At 50.0% G+C, this 20341-nt stretch overlaps 1 protein-coding gene across 1 annotated transcript; it reads left to right on the top strand.

Annotated features, from left to right (window-relative positions):
- Positions 1–3233: 3233 nt before the first annotated feature.
- On the top strand, positions 3234–20066 carry LOC119100220 (uncharacterized). Its single transcript, XM_037223330.1, has 18 exons — positions 3234–3308; positions 3945–4061; positions 5398–5646; positions 6056–6307; positions 6734–7009; positions 10293–10544; positions 12137–12394; positions 12803–13054; positions 13300–13557; positions 13966–14217; positions 14463–14720; positions 15129–15380; positions 15626–15883; positions 16290–16541; positions 16787–17044; positions 18076–18327; positions 18497–18754; positions 19975–20066. Exons 1-18 carry the CDS (start codon positions 3245–3247, stop codon positions 20064–20066), a joined length of 4110 nt encoding a protein of 1369 aa, XP_037079225.1. The 5' UTR covers positions 3234–3244.
- Positions 20067–20341: the final 275 nt, after the last annotated feature.

Below are 20341 nucleotides of genomic sequence, written 5' to 3'. Positions count from 1 at the left end.
TTATGAACCGCCATTATGTAAACAGTCCTACTCAAATCAATTTACAAGATAGTTTGCATGTTGAGCCCCGGAGAGCAATTACAAATGTCTTGAAGTTCGTACTGACTTAAGCTGTCGCTAGAATGTCAGTTTTATGGTTTGTTCTTCTTGTGCTATTCTCTACTGCTGCGTGTCATTATACTATGTTTTTCTCTAGTGGTGTGTAATCTTGACGTACACTTGCGTTTCCAGGGTGTTAATTGAACCGGTCGCGAATGCTACGCTTTATTTCTCGTTCATAAGATATTCCTGGGCAGAGGTTACAAGACATCCTATCTTCTATGATTTTCCATGTTCGTTTTCCTCCCACTATAATAACATATGCATGGCGAGTCATGCCCGATACTGGACACGCAGGGTCCTCAGGACTGATCAAACTCGAATGGTCCTTTAAGTAGGGCCGCTGCGCTGCCCTACCTCCCTGGTATGGGCTCATTTGTCTGTTTACATGAAAGCGAAGGCGTTTTTCTTCCTAAATTGGGCATTCGGCACCCGAAAGCATCTGAGGGCGAATCTCGCTTATTGCGGGTTTCTAGTCACTTTAAGTCAATCGCAGCCCTATTTTCTTGATTTAGGCGCGGTGTACCTGTATGCCAACTGCGTGTGCACATGAATATTCAATTCCCAGCGCTGGGCGCCATCTATACTGCTAGAAAGGAAATTAATGCTGTTGTTCTGGTAGTTGATTACTGAAGCGTGTTTTGCAGCACACAACCGACATAACAATATCTAGTCATCATTACCACGATCTTGTGCAGAAGCCTCCCTGCACATCTACCTTCACACATTTATCCTGCATAAGCACAAAAACGTGCGAAATCACCTCACCATGGTATGACATTACAACGCCCGCGAGGAACGCAATGCTCATCTCACCTGTGGGATATTTTGGATATTTTGGTATTGGGATATTTTGGGCAATTTTTGCGACCGCCGCCGCCACCGCCTACCGCCGCCGATCGCCTGGCCTCAGTCGTGGTAACTGCGCAAGAGCGGTGCCACCAGGAACGTCAGTACACCATGTGGCAGGACCTAAGGTGACCAGTTCGGAGCGTCTGTTCATTCGCCCGCTCCGCAGTAGCGGTGCCACCAGGAACGTCAGTACACCATGTGGCAGGACCTAAGGTGACCAGTTCGGAGCATCTGTTCGTTTGCCCGTCCCGCAGCAGCGGTGCCACCAGGAACGTCAGTACACCGTGTGGCAGGACCTAAGGTGACCAGTTCGAAGCGTCTGTTCATTTGCCCGTCCCGCAGTAGCTGTGGTGAACTACGTCTTTTCATCGCGGCACTTCTACTATTTACGTAAATCGAAGTTCACAAGAAGGCACAACCTGCATTTCCCCAACAAATACGGGCAGACAAAGAATATCGTGGGGAGCAACACAACTGAAAAAATGAGTTATCATTTTAAAAATGGTGGTGGCTCATGCGGTGCTTGGTGGCTCATGCGGTTAGAGCCTCTGTGCTCACATTTACCCACCCGACGCTGGATGGGCTCGAGTCGCTTTAAGCGTTCTCCATCTTCCGCTGACTCGGATGATGTTGGCAGGTGGTGGCAGGGTTTTAAAGGTCTGTTGATGTTATAGAGTACGGAAGATCGTGCCGAGCACGCTAAATTTCCCCACACAAATTATGTGATCTACCTGAAATGTAGATCCTACCTGGAATTTGATGACCTGCGCGGAGTTTACTGCCTAGCGTTCGATTTAGGTAAACAAATCCATACAATTGAAAAGCTGAGCCAAATCCTTGAATATGAAAATGACATTTTTGGGGTTGACAGTGGCTGTCTTGGTCTAGGCTGATTTGTTTCTTTGATCGCCTTCTAGCTGGCATCTGATCCCCTTTCTCTCGCATGCTCCTCCCTCTCTCCTCTCTCTCTCTCTCTCTCTCTCTCTCTTCTCTCTTCTCTTTCTTTCTCTCTCTCCCTTCTCTCTCTCGCTCTCTCCCTCTCTCTCTCCTTCTCTCTCCCCTCTCTCTCTCTCTCTCTCTCTCTCTCTCTCTCTCTCTCTCTCTCTCTCTCTCTCTCTCTCTCTCTCTCTCTTCTCTCTCTCTCTCCTCTCTTTCTCGCGAGCATTGGGAAGTGTGATGCCCGGCGAGGTGAGGAGGTCGACAGTTCCTACTCTGGCACTTTGTGTTGGGAAAATATTTCTGCTGTTGGTTGTTTCTCCAGACGCCATTTGAATTGTACACTTGTAGAATCACCAGTTGTCATTTACCTGCTTACAGAATATGGTTTGTTCTTTTTCGGCGGGCTGTACCGTTGCTGGAATTTGATAGCTCTTCCACATGGCGTGCGCATTCAATGCAGCGTTTAAACAGTGCAAAAACTACTTTGCAACGTTGAGCGCATCTGTTTGCAGTCACATCAATCTTATGCGCATGGTTCAAGGAATATTTTCAATAGTTCTCCATCTATTGTCAACGGGGGCTAATTGCGCAATTTTAGCCTTAGAATTGGACAAGACTACCACAAGCCCTAGCCATCCCAGCAATAATTAGTTCTATGCTGAACGCAGCTGATTTCAAATATACCAAGGGATCACTGAGATAACACGTGAAACTTCCAAGCATTTTCAGCAGCGCCTATGGTAAGGATGCAGTCGTGATCGCGAGGGAGCGAAACATTGAGCATTTCCTTCAGATATCACAAGGACTGTTCGACATCCTCTTTTAAATGGAGTCCCCTACATTTAGGAGCATCAGAAACTTTCAGCATGCCAGGCCTTCACACAGAACAACTAAGAACACAAGGTCCTCATTTCTTATAGGAAGCTTATCTCAGCAACCAAGGCAGTGGGAATCCATCTCGGGAATCACTGACAGAATGCATCTATTCAGGGTGTACAAAGGCATTCGTTACCACGACACGTATCTCTTCACGATTGGGGAAACAGCCATCGCAAAAAATTAACGTCAGTATTTGCGATACGTCAGATAGCAAATCACCAACAACGAAAGGAGCTCAGCAGGCCCATGGATCTTTCAAGGGAAAAACCACGAGCAAAGGCAACTGCATATTGAAGTCATATCGCTGTTGAGTCAGCCAGACCATGTCGCGCCGTGAGAGCACAGCTGAGCCCTTTGGCAGGAGTTGCAACACTGATAAGGGTCATCGTGTGGGACGCGCCCACCTGTGAGCGTCCCCCACATATAAGCAGCGTCGGGGTCGACTCTGCCACTCTGACCCACCAGCGGAGCCAAGATGCGGCTGATCGCGGCAGCCCTCCTTGTGGTCCTCGTGTCGTCGGCGACGATACGAAAGCCGCGTAAGTTGCGTTGGCACCAGTGAAGCGCGGCAGTGACTGGTGTCGAGAACAAGAGGACGCACAGCAAGACGTGGCACGTGATCTCTCGTCGGCTTCAGCAGTGCATCTGATGGCCGTCCTTGCCATGCAACGTGTCGTGCCAGCAATACATAGTTGTTCTGACCAAGTCCCTAGGAGTCCAGCAATGGACCGTACTCGTAATAAATGTACGGAGGTCGGCTATTATTGATGAAAACTAACCCAAGCCAGATTGTTCGTGGCGGCCAAAAGTGCCGTCCGTAAAAGTTTTATAGCTTCTTCGATGCCTTGAACTTATTTACCAATGGTGTATATGATTTCACTGAACATAGCATAACGTGTAGTGTCCCACACAGGGTTTTTGTAAGGGGGAGCGCGGAGGTGAATGCTGCACATGTTTGCCGGAACACTGACTTTCCTCTCAAATCCATAGCGGGAAGGGATAGGGTAGCTTCAGTGTGCTTGCAGTGAAGTGAAAACATAGGCAGCTGAAAACATCTGGGAACCCGTTGGATTTCAACAATTAAAACTTGGGAAATGAAGTGGAGATATTCGTAACCAAACATCTCCAAGCCTAAATCGGAACTGGGACTGGACTTCGTCGGTTTTGAGTTTCAGTTCCGTACCCGAGCCGCCAGACCCTCGACGCCGAAAAGAATGTGCGAGGAGTGCTTGACACGGTCCGCCTGATCGAGTCACGCATGCGGAGCCTGAAGACCCAGAAGCAGGACCAAAGTGAGTGAAACGGATGCCGTCGGCAAACGGCACCTGCGAATATGGTTCGGTTCATAATTTCGCCACGTGGGGTGATGCCATTCAAATACTTCCAATAAGGGCCTTTTTTAATAATCAACGGTCAACAAGCAGACTGAAGAGGAGACTGCTCTCCCATGTTTTTGGATTCCACGGCATAACAGTCCAATATCCAAGATCTCCCCATTCACGGTAGACACAAAGTGTAGCCACTGTTTATCTGTGTAACATCATGACAGCCTGCCACCCAAACCTGGGACTAGATTTCGTTGGTAACAACAATCGCGATACTGCAGACTGCAGCGTCACAGGCAGCTTTAAAAGGCAGTTTGCATTTGCATTTCATCATACGTTTTGCCCCCAATACTGCCTCTCGGAGGTATCCAAACGGGGTTTGATCCGTTCTACACACCTGGCACTGTCCCCCCTAACCCTGCCTCGCTGACCGCGTCCGCGCCAGCTCCATGTCCCTGACACTGTCCCCCCTAACCCTGCCCCGCTGACCGCGTCCGCGCCAGCTTCATGTCCCTGACACTGTCCCCCCTAACCCTGCCCCGCTGACCGCGTCCGCGCCAGCTCCATGTCCCTGACACTGTCCCCCTAACCCTGCCCCGCTGACCGCGTCCGCGCCAGCTCCATGTCCCTGACACTGTCCCCCTAACCCTGCCCCGCTGACCGCGTCCGCGCCAGCTCCATGTCCCTGACACTGTCCCCCTAACCCTGCCCCGCTGACCGCGTCCGCGCCAGCTCCATGTCCCTGACACTGTCCCCCCTAACCCTGCCCCGCTGACCGCGTCCGCGCCAGCTCCATGTCCCTGACACTGTCCCCCCTAACCCTGCCCGCTGACCGCGTCCGCGCCAGCTCCATGTCCCTGACACTGTCCCCCCTAACCCTGCCCCGCTGACCGCGTCCGCGCCAGCTCCATGTCCCTGACACTGTCCCCCCTAACCCTGCCCCGCTGACCGCGTCCGCGCCAGCTCCATGTCCCTGACACTGTCCCCCCTAACCCTGCCCCGCTGACCGCGTCCGCGCCAGCTCCATGTCCCTGACACTGTCCCCCTAACCCTGCCCCGCTGACCGCGTCCGCGCCCAGCTCCATGTCCCCTGACACTGTCCCCCCTAACCCTGCCCCGCTGACCGCGTCCGCGCCAGCTCCATGTCCCTGACACTGTCCCCCCTAACCCTGCCCCGCTGACCGCGTCCGCGCCAGCTCCATGTCCCTGACACTGTCCCCCCTAACCCTGCCCCGCTGACCGCGTCCGCGCCAGCTCCATGTCCCCTGACACTGTCCCCCCTAACCCTACCCCGCTGACACAGCCGTCAGCCGCCTGCACGGCCTCATAGCAGCGGCCGAGTGGCAAGCACACACCCTGCTGCAGCAGCACGGGTCGGCTGAGGCGGCCCAAGCTCTGGTGACCGCCGCTCACGAGGCGGCGCAGGGACTGCGCGCTCTTGCCGCAGGCACCACTGATGTCGAGGCCGGCCCTGCACGCCGTGCTCTCCGAAGTGCTCGTTGTGCTGCACCAGCTGGCGCAGTCCAGGATGGAGAGCAGCTGGACGTCACCAGTAAGTGCGGGTGAAAGTCGCTATGAGTGAGGTGAGGGTGGAGCTCATGTGAGGGGCACATGTCTTAGGTAAGAAGTCTGCATACATGGCACCCAATTGCACCCACATGCAATGAAAAGGACGAAAACGCTTTCGAAATTAACGCAGCTTAAAAACCTACAACTTTCAGAAATATGTCTTTCAATGTGTGGATACCAACGCCAGTATGAGAATACCCTGGCCAATAGTCCTCTAAGGTTGTCAACACGAAACAAAGCCCCAAACTTGCTAGGCCACGGTAAGAGACAGGAACGCCTTACTCATCGGGGCACAAATAATTCAGAAACTTATGAGCCTTTCCAGCCTGGCCAAAATTCATTAGAACGCCACTGTCATACAACCCTCCTCACTTGCATCCTCCACTCTACAGCGCCCGTGTCTTTTCTGGACAAGATCCTGGAGGAGCTGCAGTCGTTGGTGGACAAGTACTTGCCCATCCTTGGGCCAATCATAGGCCTGACGGAGAAGCAGGCTCTGGAGGCGCGCAAGCAGTTCGACAAGTTCGTGGCGGACGTGGAGGCGCTGGAGCACGGCCAGGTGCCAACAACCGACGGCCTCGAAGCTATGATCACTGACATCCTCGAGATTCTGAAGATCCTCGGTATTGACTACAATGCGCCTAGTGAGTACGGTCGGTATCGCAACCTGAGCGGAGGCGTAACCCACGTGGTTTGTTAAGTGACAGTCCACTTTAAGTATTTCTTGCCTCGGACAATGCAGTTGGCTTCACGGTGGCATTCTTATGCGCGAGTATTGGAAGGCGGCACTAGCTGTCCATAGCTTTGGAGACATCCAATGTTCCTGATTTTCATAACCCAGACCTGCTCTACATGTGGGCAGATTAAGGTACCTTGCCCAGATTTGCCCGGGAATGCATGTTCAACGCATGCATTCGATAACACGACCATAAATTATAAACTGGTTTCTAACACATCACACATGTCAGTTTTGCAAGCTTGGCTGAGTAAACAAACGGGAGGCAGACTCTCCTCTATCCTACCGCTGTGTCGCTGCGTCACGTTCACTCACACGCCCCACTCGTCTCCAGCTGACGATACGCCGACCGCGCTCGACGGTTTGTTGGCCCAGCTGGAATCTGCACTGGATACCGTGCTCGGGCTTTTGGGCCCGATCCTGGGCCTGACCGACGACCAGATCAAGGCCGCCGAGGCAGACATCGACACCCTTATCAAGGACATCGAGGCCATCGAGCACGGCGACGTCGACGTGGACGGCGGTCTGGAGACCGTGCTGATGGACCTCGTCAAGATCCTGCACGAATTCGGCATCCAGACCAGCCTTAGTTTCGACGTTCAGGGCACCAGTAAGTGGAATGCTGAGGTACTTACCAGTACGCAGGGAGAGTATGTGGTAGTACCATACTTTGTTGGTGCATTATTCAAGTCTGGTATCGAATGAGTGAGCGTGCCATATTCGCAGGTAACGCCACTTTGCATGTCGACGTGGCTTTAGCTGGTAGCTGGCCATTTCGTTTATGAGATAAAACACCACAGCGGCAGTGGATGGACAATAATCACAGGAGAGCTGTTAGTAGAAGGTAACCGAGACACAGCCTTGGAAACGGGCATGATCGCAGGGCTGCGACTGAACACAGCTGTCAGTTGAAATACTTACAGTATTACCGTCTGGTAGCGTAGCACAATTTGAAAACTTTTGCTTTTGTTTCGTGCACAAAGGGCTAAGGGTCCCACCGCATTACCACCAAATCGTTTACAGCAACCAGACCAACTGAACATTTGGTTAACCAAGCGTATAAAGAATACTCTACCAGAGATGGTCTACGTGCACAAGGGAATTGCCAAAACGTATGCTATCATCATCATCTGTTTGGTGCATGAATTTATTACTGAGCGGCAACGGCATGTCATCAGCGGCTCCGTCGGTCATCGACTTGATCTTGGAGGAGCTGAAGCACGTCGTGGACACCTACATGCCAATTATCGGCCCGGCGATCGGCATCACCAAAGAAGAGTACGAATCCATCATAACCAATTTCGACAAGTTCGTCGCCGACATCGAGGGCATGGAGCACGGCACAATTGAGATCGCCGACGGCGTCATCGACATCTGCACCGACATCCTACATGTTCTAGAGGCCTTCGGAGTGGATGTCACAGTTCCCTGTGAGTTTACCGTAAAAGGATGCATGTGACGAAGGATGCAGCTGGCCTGGGTAGGTCATAAATAAGTGGCTAGAGTCCAATTCAATGTCCGGCGGTAGCGTTCGGAGCAGGCTATTCGCAGACAAAGTCGGAAGCTCCCAAACATCAAGGATCCTGTCTCAGAGCGTGCCTGAAAGGCATCTGCCAGGGCGAAAGCCCCTTCAACGGAAATGTTTCGGTCGGACCGGCCCGTTCTTCCGCGTGATGCAGACACAGACACGTATGCTAGATGGGATGGCCCTGGTTGCTAAACCTGGGTTCTGACGGCAGCCACGGACGCTCCGACCACACTCGACGAGGTGCTCTTTTGGCTGGAGGAAGCGCTCAACGCCGTGCTCGACATCGTCGGCGTCTTCATGGGGCTCGACTACGACCAGACCAAGCAGGTGGAGGCCGACCTTCACGTGCTGATGGCTGACATCCGTGCCCTGGGCGACGGCCAGATTGACGTGGACGGAGGTCTGGAGGCCATCCTGCTCGACATCCTCAAGATCTTGGGCGACTTTGGCATACCGACCGACCACCTAGCGTCCAGCGACTCCAGTACGTACATCGGATTCCGGAAGGCCGAGGGGCCGCTATTCCTCGGAAGAGGCTACGTTTTGGTGTACGTTGAGCCGTTTCCGGCTAGTTGAGGCGGTTTCAGAATTGATATTAACGCGCGGTGGACATGTCCTTTTTTCATTTCCAACCAGTACCGATTGCATGCAGGGAGCAAAAAGATGCAAGAGCACTGGCATAGACCGGGATGGAAGGGCTGGTACCAACCGTAATACCGGCTACAACGATTTTGTTTCACACTAGCATTTCCAAGCAGGGTGAACCACCTTGCAATCGCAGCCCAGACACCCTTTATTACAAATGTTACTGTTCCGTGCCGGAACCACAGAACTGATGTCTTGCACCTGTGATGCACATGGACAGGGTCAATGTGAGTTTGACTTTGTAGTCAGCAGGTGCTTAAAACGTGGTAACATTTCTTGTATAGAAACCACCTGTGAGTACAGAGCAAGGACGTCACGGAGGATAGAGCCACTCGCCTTGCTAGTTTATCAGACTATGTCTGACGCTGCTGACATCACGAGCTTTTATCAAACTTCCCAATTTACGCAGTGTATCACACGGTAAGAAGAGCCAACCACTAGTCTCGTAGAGACAAGTGCGGCGCGTGGCCCGGCAATGTATTAGCTCTGTCAGTATGCACGAAATCTAAACGCTAGCTTTGCTACGTATTGGAAGCATCCTGCCACACAGTGGTAATGATCAACAACAGGAAACCTTCTCACATCCAGTTGTAACCATGAGGGCTGATACAGTTACATCACACAACTTTACCAACATGTTACATCACGTTACAGCGATATAAGTCACTACTAAAGTTTCTACCAACACGCGCCCGGGTGGCCGGCTAGATACCCTTCTCTCGGGTGGGGGTCAATTTGTCCCGCCTAAGATCTCAAGAACTAGGAAAGCTAGAGACGCCAAATTTGCAGGGTGTGTTGACCTTTACGTGAACTCACTTAGATCAAAGTTTGAGAATCCTAAGTCATAACCTTCGGGTAAAATAAGGTTAAACAAGGTCAAATTCTAGCTTGGCCTCCAAAGTGCCTCCGGAACCTAGATAACTGTTTCTAAGCGAAAGATCACAAGCTCATTTAAGGTCAGGGACCTTACTTGCCTTTTTTAAGGTCAAAGTGACAAAATCATGCCAGGCTGCTCTGAGTTTTGCATTTGAATAAGCAAGACAAATTACGCTAGGCAGCATGCTCCTAAAAAATGTCGACCTGGGTCATCTAAGGTCATTAATCTATTACGACCTCTTACAAGTCAATAGAAGATGTATAATGCGGTTCCTGCTACCAATAAATTCTAAATAAGCACCATAAATTTTTCCTATACAGCAAGCCCTGGAGTAATAAAACAGGTTGGTTTTGACCTTGGTTTGGCCTTCATACCTGACCTGAGATCAACGTTATTTGCTCATTCAATACTTGTATTGGCTAAGAAAGCATCTCAGAGATGCATGGCTTCGTCAAAACGCCCCGTTGTTGCATCAGACTGAACGACTTTTTAGAAATTGCCTTCGCTGAAACCATAGCCTGACTTTGACCCGCCATAGGTCAGCGACCTTACATGGTACATCTAATATTCTATCGAACGATCCGCTGTTCAATTCTCTACAGCTGTGCCAAAATGGCGAGGCTACGTCGCGCCTTTCGAAAACCATTTTGGAAAAACCTTCGGGCAGGGGGTCATTTTGACGCCCCACCCGAGCGCATGTAGGCAAACTTTTCATGCACAAACACGTCAAGAAGCGGTGGGCAGGGGACCATATTTCAATAACCAGCTCCCTTTCCCATACCCAACGGGGCCGACAAAGCGCCGGTCCGACCATCTGCGCGTTGACAACAATCATTCTTGCAGCCGACCCGACCCCCGTGGATAAAATCCTGGAGGAGCTGAGGGCCATCGTAGACAAGTATCTGCCGATCCTGGGACCGATCATCGGTCTGACCCAGGAACAGGTTGATGCGGTCGTCTCCAACTTTGACAAGTTTGTAGCCGACGTCGAGGCTCTGGAGCACGGCACCGTTGACATCTCCACCGGAATCGAGAGCATGGTTACCGACATCATTGAGATCCTGAGGGCTCTGGGCATAGACCACACCAACCCCAGTAAGTATTCGGTCACAACTTCTTGAAATGTACATTGACGCACATCAGGTTCGACGGAGACATCAAACGACGAAAAGATTCGTAAGTCATGGTCGTTAGTGCACACTGTACTTTTTATACAGTTTTTTTACGCACAGCAAATGTAGAGTCCAGCAAATAGTTCCAAGCTCCTAGCCAACCATATGATAGCTCCTAGCCAACCTAGCCAATAGCTCCAAGCTCCTAGCCAACCATATACATCAGCTGCATGTTTTCTGTCCGCAGCTGACGACACGCCGACCGGTCTGGACGGCCTGCTGACTCAGCTGGAAAGCCTACTGGACAAGGGGCTCGAGTCCTTGGGACCGGTGCTGGGTCTGACTGATGACCAGATCAAGGCTGCTGAGGCTGACATTGACATGCTCATCAAGGACATCGAGTCGGCCGAGCACGGACACACCGACATCGACACCGCGCTGGAGAAGATCCTGACGGACGTGCTCAACATTCTGAAGGACTGCGGAGCTCCCATCCTTTCCAGGGGTGCGTACACTGTCACCAGTACGGATATCACAAACTAGTCATGTAGGTGCAATATTGTTTGAAAAACAGACACGAAAAGTGCGGTTTTGTGATCAATACAAACTCCTTTACAACCCATTAAATCGCTCCTTGGCCCACATATTAATGTAATACTGTTCGTACCATATGGTCGAGGCATGGACGTACGCACAACAAATCACTCAACAGGCTCTATTAACAGTAAGCTAAAATCTGGCAGAGTGCCCATTTTTCGAGTTGTTATAAATTTGACATCATCAATCAACAAGTGCAACGGTGAGGATCTATGCGGGGTGCCTGAGTCTAGTGGGGTGCCTTTCTCATGGATTGCATTCTATACAACGCTAGGTGCGCAAAAAAGCCATACCGTTTACGTACAACATCGTAAAACAATTGGATGCTGGTGGGAAATTTTGGAGAGCCCAACTTAGCGGCGTTTGCAAAGCGGTAACATGACACGGCAGAACCGATGTCGTGCTGCAAACATATGCTCTTGTATATGCATCAATGACTTCTTTACACAGTCCATTCACGCCCATTACCATCTTCCGCAGCCGACCCGAGCCCCATTGACAAGATTCTGGAGCAGCTGCAAGCTCTCGTAGACAAGTATCTACCGATCCTCGGACCGATCATCGGTCTGACCCAGGAACAGGTCGATGCGGTCGTCTCCAACTTTGACAAGTTTGTAGCCGACGTCGAGGCTCTGGAGCACGGCACCATTGACATCTCCACTGGAATCGAGAGCATGGTTACCGACATCATCGAGATCCTGAGGGCCCTCGGTATAGACCACACCAACCCCAGTGAGTATTAAATGCGCTTTAGGCACAGCTGCTACGAATATGGATATTCGCCCATCGGGCTTGACGACTACGTTGAGGCATAGCTGGACTGGAAACTCATGATTCAAAGTGAACCGTCTGTTTTCCAAACACACTTTGCGAGTTCACGACTCAGCTTATAGCATTTTAAACACATATTATCATTTCAAACAAATCGCTTCTCCAATGCATGATACAATGATGACATCCGCACCTCTCTGTCCACAGCTGACGACACACCGACCGGTCTGGACGGTCTGTTGACAAAGCTGGAGGGTCTTCTGGACAAGCTGCTCGAGTCTCTGGGGCCGGTGTTGGGTCTGACTGATGACCAGATTAAGGCTGCTGAGGCTGACATTGACACGCTCATCAAGGACATCGAGTCGGCCGAACACGGACACACCGACATCGACACCGCGCTAGAGAAGATCCTGACGGACGTGCTGAATATTCTGAAGGACTGCGGAGCTCCTATTCTTTCCACAGGTGAGTAAACTGTCACCAGTATGGTCACCACATTCTAATCATGAATAGGCACTATCGCTTGATACCCAGATACGCAAGAACAGACGTCATTACACTTGACATTTACATGCCACGACTGGCCTCATGGGTCTCCAAATCTTGAACTGCAGGAATCATGACAGATAGGCTTTTGTGCTACAGTGTGATTTACGATATTGCAGGATCGTGAGCGTTTTGTCCGGGAAAGTACATTGCTTGCAATGCTACGAGTGTGATGGAGGAACATCGTGTACAGTCCATACACCACGTTACGCAACAGAGGAAAGCTGGTGGCAGGATTTAGGAGAGCCCATAATGTTGGCGGTTTGTCGAAGGACAAAGACAACACTTCCAACACAGTAAACGCACACCCAATATCACACTTTGCAGCTGATCCGAGCCCTATTGACAAGATTCTGGAGCAGCTGCAAGCTCTCGTGGACAAGTATCTACCGATCCTCGGACCGATCATCGGTCTGACCCAGGAACAGGTCGATGCGGTCGTCTCCAACTTTGACAAGTTTGTAGCCGACGTCGAGGCTCTGGAGCACGGCACCGTTGACATCTCCACTGGAATCGAGAGCATGGTTACCGACATGATCGAGATCCTGAAGGCCCTGGGCATAGACCACACCAACCCCAGTGAGTATTAAATGCGCTTGGGCACAGCTGCTACGAATATGGATATTCGCCCATCGGGCTTGACGACTACATTGCGGCATAGCTAGATTGGAAACTCATGATTCAAAGTGAACCGTCTGTTTTCCAAACACACTTTGCGAGTTCACGACTCAGCTTATAACATTTTGAACACATATTATCATTTCAAGCAAATCGCTTCTCCAATGCATGATACAATGATGACATCCGCACCTCTCTGTCCACAGCTGACGACACACCGACCGGTCTGGACGGTCTGTTGACAAAGCTGGAGGGTCTTCTGGACAAGCTGCTCGAGTCTCTGGGGCCGGTGTTGGGTCTGACTGATGACCAGATTAAGGCTGCTGAGGCTGACATTGGCACGCTCATCAAGGACATCGAGTCGGCCGAACACGGACACACCGACATCGACACCGCGCTAGAGAAGATCCTGACGGACGTGCTGAATATTCTGAAGGACTGCGGAGCTCCTATTCTTTCCACAGGTGAGTAGACTGTCACCAGTATGGTCACCACATTCTAATCATGAATAGGCACTATCACTTGATACCCAGATACGCAAGAACAGACGTCATTACACTTGACATTTACATGCCACGACTGGCCTCATGGGTCTCCAAATCTTGGACTGCAGAAATCATGACAGATAGGCTTTTGTGCTACAGTGTGCTTTACGATATTGCAGGATCGCGAGCGTTTTGTCCGGGAAAGTACATTGCTTGCAATGCTACGAGTGCGATGGAGGAACATCGTGTACAGTCCATACACCACGTTACGCAACAGAGGAAAGCTGGTGGCAGGATTTAAGGGAGCCCATAATGTTGGCGGTTTGTCGAAGGACAAAGACAACACTTCCAACACAGTAAACGCACACCCAATATCACACTTTGCAGCTGATCCGAGCCCTATTGACAAGATTCTGGAGCAGCTGCAAGCTCTCGTGGACAAGTATCTACCGATCCTCGGACCGATCATCGGTCTGACCCAGGAACAGGTCGATGCGGTCGTCTCCAACTTTGACAAGTTTGTAGCCGACGTCGAGGCTCTGGAGCACGGCACCGTTGACATCTCCACCGGAATCGAGAGCATGGTTACCGACATCATCGAGATCCTGAGGGCCCTCGGTATAGACCACACCAACCCCAGTGAGTATTAAATGCGCTTAGGCACAGCTGCTACGAATATGAATATTCGCCCATCGGGCTTGACGACTACATTGCGGCATAGCTAGATTGGAAACTCATGATTCAAAGTGAACCGTCTGTTTTCCAAACACACTTTGCGAGTTCACGACTCAGCTTATAGCATTTTAAACACATATTATCATTTCAAACAAATCGCTTCTCCAATGCATGATACAATGATGACATCCGCACCTCTCTGTCCACAGCTGACGACACACCGACCGGTCTGGACGGTCTGTTGACAAAGCTGGAGGGTCTTCTGGACAAGCTGCTCGAGTCTCTGGGGCCGGTGTTGGGTCTGACTGATGACCAGATTAAGGCTGCTGAGGCTGACATTGACACGCTCATCAAGGACATCGAGTCGGCCGAGCACGGACACACCGACATCGACACCGCGCTAGAGAAGATCCTGACGGACGTGCTGAATATTCTGAAGGACTGCGGAGCTCCTATTCTTTCCACAGGTGAGTAAACTGTCACCAGTATGGTCACCACATTCTAATCATGAATAGGCACTATCACTTGATACCCAGATACGCAAGAACAGACGTCATTACACTTGACATTTACATGCCACGACTGGCCTCATGGGTCTCCAAATCTTGGACTGCAGAAATCATGACAGATAGGCTTTTGTGCTACAGTGTGCTTTACGATATTGCAGGATCGCGAGCGTTTTGTCCGGGAAAGTACATTGCTTGCAATGCTACGAGTGCGATGGAGGAACATCGTGTACAGTCCATACACCACGTTACGCAACAGAGGAAAGCTGGTGGCAGGATTTAGGAGAGCCCATAATGTTGGCGGTTTGTCGAAGGACAAAGACAACACTTCCAACACAGTAAACGCACACCCAATATCACACTTTGCAGCTGATCCGAGCCCTATTGACAAGATTCTGGAGCAGCTGCAAGCTCTCGTGGACAAGTATCTACCGATCCTCGGACCGATCATCGGTCTGACCCAGGAACAGGTCGATGCGGTCGTCTCCAACTTTGACAAGTTTGTAGCCGACGTCGAGGCTCTGGAGCACGGCACCGTTGACATCTCCACTGGAATCGAGAGCATGGTTACCGACATCATCGAGATCCTGAGGGCCCTCGGTATAGACCACACCAACCCCAGTGAGTATTAAATGCGCTTAGGCACAGCTGCTACGAATATGAATATTCGCCCATCGGGCTTGACGACTACATTGCGGCATAGCTAGATTGGAAACTCATGATTCAAAGTGAACCGTCTGTTTTCCAAACACACTTTGCGAGTTCACGACTCAGCTTATAGCATTTTAAACACATATTATCATTTCAAACAAATCGCTTCTCCAATGCATGATACAATGATGACATCCGCACCTCTCTGTCCACAGCTGACGACACACCGACCGGTCTGGACGGTCTGTTGACAAAGCTGGAGGGTCTTCTGGACAAGCTGCTCGAGTCTCTGGGGCCGGTGTTGGGTCTGACTGATGACCAGATTAAGGCTGCTGAGGCTGACATTGACACGCTCATCAAGGACATCGAGTCGGCCGAACACGGACACACCGACATCGACACCGCGCTAGAGAAGATCCTGACGGACGTGCTGAATATTCTGAAGGACTGCGGAGCTCCTATTCTTTCCACAGGTGAGTAAACTGTCACCAGTATGGTCACCACATTCTAATCATGAATAGGCACTATCACTTGATACCCAGATACGAAAGAACAGACGTCATTACACTTGACATTTACATGCCACGACTGGCCTCATGGGTCTCCAAATCTTGAACTGCAGGAATCATGACAGATAGGCTTTTGTGCTAGTGTGCTTTACGATATTGCAGGATCGTGAGCGTTTTGTCCGGGAAAGTACATTGCTTGCAATGCTACGAGTGTGATGGAGGAACATCGTGTACAGTCCATACACCACGTTACGCAACAGAGGAAAGCTGGTGGCAGGATTTAAGGGAGCCCATAATGTTGGCGGTTTGTCGAAGGACAAAGACAACACTTCCAACACAGTAAACGCACACCCAATATCACACTTTGCAGCTGATCCGAGCCCTATTGACAAGATTCTGGAGCAGCTGCAAGCTCTCGTGGACAAGTATCTACCGATCCTCGGACCGATCATCGGTCTGACCCAGGAACAGGTCGATGCGGTCGTCTCCAACTTTGACAAGTTTGTAGCCGACGTCGAGGCTCTGGAGCACGGCACCGTTGACATCTCCACTGGAATCGAGAGCATGGTTACCGACATGATCGAGATCCTGAAGGCCCTGGGCATAGACCACACCAACCCCAGTGAGTATTAAATGCGCTTGGGCACAGCTGCTACGAATATGGATATTCGCCCATCGGGCTTGACGACTACATTGCGGCATAGCTAGATTGGAAACTCATGATTCAAAGTGAACCGTCTGTTTTCCAAACACACTTTGCGAGTTCACGACTCAGCTTATAACATTTTGAACACATATTATCATTTCAAACAAATCGCTTCTCCAATGCATGATACAATGATGACATCCGCACCTCTCTGTCCACAGCTGACGACACACCGACCGGTCTGGACGGTCTGTTGACAAAGCTGGAGGGTCTTCTGGACAAGCTGCTCGAGTCTCTGGGGCCGGTGTTGGGTCTGACTGATGACCAGATTAAGGCTGCTGAGGCTGACATTGACATGCTCATCAAGGACATCGAGTCGGCCGAGCACGGACACACCGACATCGACACCGCGCTAGAGAAGATCCTGACGGACGTGCTCAACATTCTGAAGGACTGCGGAGCTCCTATTCTTTCCAGGGGTGAGTACACCGCCACCAGTATGTAAATAGCAGACCATTAGTACACACGAACACTAGATAAACACACGTGATAAGTACTGCCATCAAGATGTATTGCATCTACAAGTGAGGAAGCTGCTCCTTTTGCCCATCAGCCAGCATTACTTGAACGTTATCATGATTGTAGTCGGGCTGGTGACGCGCATTGGGCGGTAGCAAATGATGTGTTCAGATGATAAGTCACTCGGACTGTTAATTCAATTTGAAATGACAGCAAAATCTTAGGAGTTCCCTTTAAGTTGAACTACTTAACTAAATGTGTAAATTATCTTTACGTAATTTGTTGAGTACATTTGCGAGGCACATTATGCATACAGATGAGACAGTATCAAAAGCCTTATTCGCGAATACTTAACAGGAGAATGGAGAGATAGATGTGATAATTCGGCGACGTGGCTCCATGAAACCAGTAAAAAAAAACTTCCGGTAAAGGTGGTTAAACGGATAACACATTCATATTTCCCGTCTCCTGCTAATTCTACGAGAAATAAGGCTATTGATACTCGATTGTCTATGAATTGTCTTTGTTTTGCAACGCAATCATAAGCTGCTCACACAATGCGGCCCATAATTATATGTCAATGCGAAAACTCAGTACGCATGCTTCAAATTGAAAGCTAAAGATCTATCGAAGAGTTTTGTGTATCATGCAAACACTTGCCGATTAGCATTACTTTGATTCTAAACAAGGTGACAAGTGGCATTAATATTATTTGCCACCAACAGGAAGCAACAGTCAGGAAAGCCACATGGAACAGGAAATTGGTGGAACATTTGCTTTTCAAAAACACCTCCCGTGCAGCAATTGGAGCTCCGTTTTGTCCGATACCCTAAGGAAGATGGGTTTCCCCACCAACTGTTTAGAAAAACCTATGACAACAGCATTTGTGCTGGGGCAACAATCACACTTTCATGGCAGGATTATGGTACATTGTAAACATGAGCAAATTCTCTACACGAGTTGTATTTACCCAAGCTACCATATTCTGCAGCTGATCCGAACCCCATTGACAAGATCCTGGAGCAGCTGCAAGCTCTCGTGGACAAGTATCTGCCGATCCTGGGACCGATCATCGGTCTGACCCAGGAGCAGGTTGATGCGATCGTCTCCAACTTTGACAAGTTTGTAGCCGACGTCGAGGCTCTGGAGCACGGCACCGTTGACATCTCCACCGGAATCGAGAGCATGGTTACCGACATCATCGAGATCCTGAGGGCCCTGGGTATAGACCACACTAACCCCAGTGAGTAATATATCGGGCTTATGCACAGTTGATTAGAATGCAATTCTACACACGCGGGGCGCAGCGAAGACATTGACAGACAGACAGATAGACTGAAAAGGCCTCATGAATCGTAAAACTTGAACTTTCATCGGAAGAAGCGCATCAGCTGCATATTCCTTGCCCACAGCTGACGACACACCGACCGGTCTGGACGGTCTGTTGACTCAGCTGGAGGGTCTTCTGGACAAGCTGCTCGAGTCTCTGGGACCCGTGCTGGGCCTGAGTGATGACCAGATCAAGGCTGCTGAGGCTGACATTGACATGCTCATCAAGGACATCAAGTCGGCCGAGCACGGACACACCGACATCGACACCGCGCTGGAGAAGATCCTGACGGACGTGCTCAACATTCTGAAGGACTGCGGAGCTCCCATCCTTTCTAGCAGTACGCATATTGTTAGCACTACCCATTTTACATTACCTTCGTGAACAAACACTGCCATCATGAGATAACACACACAAATACTGAGGTTAATATGCATGAGACCTGCGTTGCTCTAATCGCTTATGTATCTCCAAATCCTTGAGTATTGCAATGGCGACGAAAAGATGTTAGCTTTCAGGTGTTTGGGACCATAAGTCCGGAACTAACAACCCTCAAGTGTTTCTTGACTTCACTACAAGTTAGTACGAAAACTTAGGCTTTTACGAACTTTGCCCACCGACTTTTAAATTGTGCTACTTGTTTACATGTGCTTGAATTTCTACTCGTGTCATTATTATTTCAAAGCCGTTTGTGCGATGCGCTTCATACTCGGATATGCACAGGACGTCGTTCACGGTGGCTATGTTCGTAGCAGCTTAAAATCTCGAGAGGAATGCCGGTTTATCTGGCAGATGTTTAAAGGCTTTCACAAAGTCAGGCTTCTGTATGAGATAAAAGCTCGTTGAGTGCTTTGGTTAGGTACCGCCAGTCACCTTGCTGGTGCAGGATCATAGTGAATATGTCAAAGTTGACGTAACATCAGTTTCTTGTTATGATTACATTTCACCATTTTATTAACATTTATTTATATTCCTTTCTCATTTTCTATTGTTGTTATTCTTTATGCATACATTTAATCATTTGCTTTGCAATACATTCATTAGCAATGAGAGACATGTGCCTTGGTTTCGCAGTGTTCAGTAATTAGGTGTTTATCAACCAGAAAAGAGTGTATTGCTCTTAAAAACACATTCTTTTGGGTATGGAACGTAGCATGTTCCTGGGCCGTACATTTACTCTCTCTCTCTCTCCTCTCTCCTCTCTCTCTCTCTCTCTCTCTCGCTCTCTCTTCTCTCTCTCTCTCTCTAGCAGAGCTCTCTTTCTCTCTCTCATCTTCTCTCTATCTCTCTCTCTCTCTCTATCTTATCTCTCTCTCTCTCTCTCTTCTCTTCTCTCTCTCTCTCTTCGCTCTTCGCTCTCTCTCTCTCTTCTCTTCTCTCTCTCTTCCTCTCCTCTCTCTCTCTCTCTCTCTCTCTCTCTCTCTCTCTCTCTTTTCTCTCTTCTCTCCCTCTCTCTCTCTCTACTCTCTCATCTTCTCTCTCTCTCTGCTCTCTCTCTATCTCTCTCTCTCTCTCTCTCTCTCTCTCTCTCTCTTCTCTCTCTCTTCTTGCCCTTTGCAGCTGATCCGAGCCCCATTGACAAGATTCTGGAGCAGTTGCAAGCTCTCGTGGACAAGTATCTGCCGATCCTCGGACCCGTATTATTGGTCTGACCCAGGATCAGGTCGAGCCATCGTCTCCAACTTTGACAAGTTTGTAGCCGACGTCGAGGCTCTGGAGCACGGCACCGTTGACATCTCCACTGGAATCGAGAGCATGGTTACCGACATCATCGAGATCCTGAGGGCCCTCGGTATAGACCACACCAACCCCAGTAAGTATTGGGTCACAGGTGCTTGAAATCTATAGCGACACACATCAGGCTCGACGATTACATCAAAGGGCGGAGAGATTCCAAAGCCATGATCCTTAGTGCACGCTGTGTGCC

This window comes from Pollicipes pollicipes, unplaced genomic scaffold, assembly GCF_011947565.3.
Source record: "Pollicipes pollicipes isolate AB1234 unplaced genomic scaffold, Ppol_2.1 Scaffold_4881;HRSCAF=5763_pilon_pilon_pilon, whole genome shotgun sequence".
NCBI lineage: Eukaryota > Metazoa > Arthropoda > Thecostraca > Pollicipedomorpha > Pollicipedidae > Pollicipes > Pollicipes pollicipes.
This window is presented reverse-complemented; position numbering and strand designations above follow the sequence as displayed.